Below are 5,788 nucleotides of genomic sequence, written 5' to 3' on the forward strand. Positions count from 1 at the left end.
TCATACCCCTCCCGAACCGATCCAGACCCTCAACCCCCATTCAGTACAATACAACCAAATTCCCCCGGGACCGGCATCGACCGTCAATCCCACGTCTCCAGAATATTCCCAGATCCCTCCCGAACCTATCCAGACCTCTGACCCTCCCTTACAAAAATATCCCCAAATTCCTCCGGGACCGGCATCGACCGTCAATCCCACATTACCAATCCATCCCCAGATCCCTCCCGAACGAACCCAGACCCGCAACCCCTTTTCAGTAAGATACAACCAGACTCCTCCGGGACCCCGACAACCCTCTATCCCCACGACCCCAGAACCCCTGAGTTATAAAGAGAATAGGCCGACAGAACAAAAGGAAAGATTTAGAAGGACTAGATTAGCAGAAGAAATGGAAAAAATTGAAGAAAGTAGGCGAATTGAAGAACAGAGAGAAAAGGTTGAAAATAGAGTTGCATTCACAAGGTTGGGACCATCAGCTCCACAACCATTGAGAAAAAAGTATAGGAGATCAAGGAAGAGATTTGAGCAAAAAGAAAAAATGAAAAACCAGACCCCAACCCCGATAAATCAAATCCCACCTCTTATGTCCCTGAAAATCCCATGTCCCTTTAACCTGTCACACACTCCATATCCTCAACCCCTCCAAAGCCACATCCACAAACACTTTCCCCTGGCCCAAATTCCCCCTCTTATGTCCCTGAAAATTCCATGCCCCTTTAACCTTCAGCATACCTGCTCTCCTCGACCCATGAACATTTACCATCCCCCTGTCCTGGACCACATCCCACCCCTCATCCCCCTAAACGTTTATCCTTCCCCTGTCCTGAACCACATCCCGCCCCTCATGTCCCTGAATATCCCAGTCCCTGTCGAATTATACCCACCACTCACTCCCTACCTCTACCCACCCAGAAACCCGAAAATACCTCGAAGAAACCCAGGAAAGCCCCGAACTCCCAAGGAACCAAGAGATCCCCGAACTCCAACAAACCCCAGGAACCCGAAACCAGTCCCGAAGTAGCCCAGGAAAACGCCGAATCCCATGACGATCCCACTACCAAAGTACCACAAGAAGATGACAAATTCCAAAGCACCTCAGAGGACTCTATGACATCATCGAATCCCAAAAAATCCCAGAAACGACGAAGATTCCCAGCACGATTCAGAATGCGGAAGAATAACACAAGGAAACCCCGAAAATCCCGAATCCCAACACACCCCATTGGAGCCCATGAATATCCCACACCCGAACAAACCCCAGAAAACCCGATCCTGCCCACAGTACCCCAAGAAAATCCCGAACCCTCAGAAATAACCTCAAGCCAGTCCCCAATATCCCAGGAATATCCAGAACCCCAGGAATACCCAACCCCTAACGAATGCCCTGAACATCCCGAGTCCGTAAGAGTAACCCCAGGCCAGTCTAAAAAGGCCCCGGAAAACCCCCAAACCCCAGGAACCCCAGAGGAGAAATAAACCGACCCGGAAGCGAGTAATGATTAGGAATAGTTAGGAAGTTAAGTTAGGATTAGCATTAGGCAAGCCCCCCAGCACGAAAAAAAAAGGAATAAGGATAAGAAGTAAGAAGAGAATTAGGTTAGTAACCCCCGAAGAAAAAAAAAAGATCCCCCCGCCCCCCCCAGGAAAAAGGAAAGAATAAGGTCAGAGATGAAGTATGTGAAGATAATGAATTGAGAAGGGCCGTGGCAAAATTACCACCCCGAGAAGACAGAGATATCAGCACCTGGAATCGGTTTCGATCATTGGTCGGACCCGCTGCCCCTCACATTAATGAAAGAAAAAAAAAAAAAAAACGTTGGAAATGGGAGGTAAAAATACGGGTTACCAATGGGTTTGAATGAATGATATTATAAAATAATCCTATAGCCCTCCTTCCAGCTCTTCACTCCTGGAGTCGCTGAGAAGGTCACGAAGAAGAATAATGACACTGTTTTTGCTTAACAATGGAACGGAAATAATGGTTTGGAGTCGTTTAACATGGGGATGTGTAAACCCCATGTATGCACTACCCCCGGGACTCTGTGATGAGGCAGAATTTTGCGCCCCCCCCCCCTTCCCCCTAATTCATACAGCTTATTTTTGTGACATTTGTGACCTTGGCCGGGAATTTAAAATAGATTAATTCTCGAAGAAGGCACGATATATCCGGGAAAATCAAATTAGGGGCAAAATCCAGTAATCTAAATAATTTAAGGGGGACCTGAAATAATAAGAGGGTGGGGGGGGGGTCTGAATAATTACTGGGGGGGATTTAAGTAGATTGAATTTTAATATATTCCAGTCTCCATAATACACAGATATTAATACAACAATTACTCCGGGCCTTTTAACTAATATAACTCGAGGGTGGGGGATAAGGCCAACTCACTTGCGGCTACGCGAAATAATATAATAAAAAGAAGGGGAGGCTCTAACTCTGGAAAATGGGGGAGAAGTGAGGGGGGCCGACTGAAAAGGTAATAATTAATAGGGGGCTTAATCTACAACTAAAATAAATTTACTGGAGGCTCACCGTTGGGGGGAAATTGGCACGGGGCAGGGAAATTCGTTGGGGCAGGGAATAAAAAATGGGGCACTCACGAGCAATGGTGTCCTCAGAATTCTCTCGGTTTTCCTCTGGGCGTTTGCCTCCTTCCTTCCTTCTCTCTCTCTCTGCTCTTTCCGTGTATCCTCTCCACAATAGTTCTCCTCCTCACAATCTTTCCAATAGTTCCTTTCACACACGAGAATAGTTCCTCTCCTCGCAATAGTTCTCCTCCTCAGATTCTTTCCAATAGTTCCTCTCACAGTATTTCTGAAAATAGTTCCTCCAATAATTCGTTTTACACACTAATTCCTTTCCTCACACTTTGTTCCTTCACAATTTGTCAGGGTCTTTTCACAGGGTCTCTTCGGTGTAACTCTTTTACTTTACGGGGCAGTGACTGGTAGGGAAGCTGTGGCACGAGTGAAGGCGGCAATCATCCTCACCTCTTCCTCCCGATTATGGTGATAGTCGGTGTTAATCGGGGGCATTCGTTATTGTCTGTCCTTTTCCTTGATGCGCGAGTGCTAGGGCGGGGGGAAATGAGGACGGTGGTAAGGAATATCTGGGGATGGGTGCCCAACAGTGGCGAAAAAAGAGTAACTTAGACCTAACTTAACCTTGGAAACATAAGCTGTATCAATTAGGGGGCCTGGGGGGGGGGGGGGTGCAAAATTCCGCATCGTCACAAGTCAATTTGGCATTAAAGTGCTACATCAATTCACCGTCGATGAAAAAATATCCATTTGATCGGTAAAAATCTCTGCAATCATGTATTACAATGTTCATAAAAAGATCGGTGTAGAAGATATTTTTAAAAAATTTAAAGATATGAGAATTTTTAAGCCAATGCTAAGAATGTTTGTAGCTTTGAATAATTTCACTCAATTGCTCAGAAAAAAATATTAGCATTTGAAAAAAGTGATTCTTTATAGAATTAAGTTAGAAACGTATGGCGAGGATTCATGAGTTTTGTGCTAATAAATTGTTTAGTAATTTTAACCCCATATCGAACAAAACAATCAGCTAATTATGTAAGGGCAAACTCTATATGCGCGCACTTATTTCGAAGTAGCGCGATACGTAGTAGATTTAAGCCGTACGGATAATGTGATGCAGAAGATATTTTTCAAACATTGAAAAAAGTTTAAGTGGAAAGTTTGAAAAAGTTAAGGTTGTTAATCGAATTATTCCGTGATGAATTGGAACAAATAAGTGAGGTACCAAAATCATCTGAGCCATTATTTGAGTAGTAGAGTAAATACTTTAATTGAGTTTGCAAATCATATTTTTGACCATTGAATAAATACATTATTATAAGTAGAAAAATATCACTGTAAATACTAGTTTTTACATAAAAAGTTTAGATAACAATGATACTCAATTCTAAAGATTTTACTGACTTAAACAATACTTGAATATGCGTAAAATTGATAACAATTCCGATATTAGCCTCGATTGCCTTGCCTTTCCAGGATTAAAACAAAATTACGAATAATTGAAAGAATTATCTATTAAAAACGATAACAATGATAAGAAATACCTTTCTTTTCATTCCAAACGGGGCTTCTTGAGAAGAGAGACTCCACTGCAGCTTGGGGCATCATCATTCAATATTGGACCCTCGTCGAAGAGACTTGATTCAAAGTGAATGGGAGAATAATGTTCTTTGGTATTAGCAGACCCCCCATTTTATCAGTGATGAAACACCCCAGCTTAACGATCAATGGGTGTGTAGCATCACTTCATACATCTCTCGATAAATCGATTTCCCTCGAGTTTGTGCAAGAATTTCCTGGGCAACCTGAACAAGTAGCAGAGCACTTGAGCCCCACTTTCCTGCATCCACATCTGTTTGAACTGTTGCCTTTGCATGAACAGGAGAACATCTTCAGGATAGAGTCTGGAGCGGGCGGATTTTTTCAACCTTCTGGTTTAGTCACCTCATTGCTCAGCCATTTTTGGATCTGTAAGTAGACTCGTCGCCGACGCTCTTCAGCCGCTTCTATAGTAGATGGAAGTTTCAACAATCTAACTTCTGTCGTTGCTCGTACAGTAGAAAGCATAAAACTATTATAACATAGGTTGTTAATGGAGGTTTCCGTGTTTTTTGCTCCATACACAGCCAGCATCAAACGTTCAATTGCTTCATTGATACCACCCTTGGTAGAATTTGGATCGTTGAAAATTACAACACCGATGAATCATCTTGAATTCTTCTTCAGAACATTCAGAACCGCTCACGTCCCTTTTCCACTAATTGACCTCGTGGTATCACCTCCTGAAAATGCGTAGATGAATAATATATTGTCCTTCAAGTCTTTGTGTTCTTGAATTGAATACAACATATTAGCCATTCTGCGACTTGTTTGATGAAGAGAATTTCTTTATTCTCTGGCGTCAGGGCTGTGAGCAATATCAAGAGATCAACGTCTGTTCCAACAACTGCAACCTTCTCATGGCATTGAAGCTGATCAACACCAGTTGTTACGATCAAATGATCAACATCTTCACGAGCTTGCAGCATGTGTATCCCACTGTTGACCAGTTCAATTTTGAGGAAATTAATGAATCTGTCTTTGTTCTTATCATTAGCTGAAAATGAAGACTGATTCAGGGTCACCACCATGTCCATCTCAAAAACAACTTCGGTTCCTTTGTTGCGGCTGGAGCGTCTCAGTCTCTCGTACGACTTGATTCCAACATCGGTCTCCTTGTAACCATTAAAAACCACGATATTATTTCGTCCGTGATTTCTGATTATATACTCTTGATACCTTCTGATGATATGTTGATACGTACTTCGACGAACCCAGCCCACTTTGTGCAAGATGAATCCTCCGTCAATGACAATTTCGTACTGAGTCCCGTTCATATCGCCCATCGGTCGAGATGTGAAGGCGTGGTACAAATCTGACTCTTTTAAATTCACCCATCAAAAGCTAGCACAGCCAATGCAGCACACTTCAACACGTTCGATGGAAATAAACAGAGGCAGTTTTTCACGAATTAATTACGCAAATCAAAAATTTTTCTTTTTATTTTTTTTTTTTGATTTTTAAGGCTGTGTCAGGATTATATCAAGCCAGCACAGCCATACGAAAAATTGAGTCATATTATTTTTTGATTGTTTCTAATGGGTGAGCAAACTCTGGAATAGCGAGAGCAAGTTTGCTCACCCTTCATAAATATGAATTAATTAATTAATTAATCAACAAGGCTAATTTCCATTTTCATACT

At 42.4% G+C, this 5,788-nt stretch overlaps 1 protein-coding gene across 1 annotated transcript; it reads left to right on the plus strand.

Moving 5' to 3' along the window:
* The first annotated feature begins 391 nt into the window (after positions 1–391).
* LOC105273756 (pollen-specific leucine-rich repeat extensin-like protein 1) lies at positions 392–1,965 on the plus strand. The gene is made up of 3 exons (XM_011316363.1): positions 392–410; positions 731–1,404; positions 1,891–1,965. Exons 1-3 carry the CDS (start codon positions 392–394, stop codon positions 1,963–1,965), a joined length of 768 nt encoding a protein of 255 aa, XP_011314665.1.
* The last annotated feature ends 3,823 nt before the right edge of the window (positions 1,966–5,788 follow it).

Source organism: Fopius arisanus, unplaced genomic scaffold (genome assembly GCF_000806365.1).
Source record: "Fopius arisanus strain USDA-PBARC FA_bdor unplaced genomic scaffold, ASM80636v1 scaffold00006, whole genome shotgun sequence".
NCBI lineage: Eukaryota > Metazoa > Arthropoda > Insecta > Hymenoptera > Braconidae > Fopius > Fopius arisanus.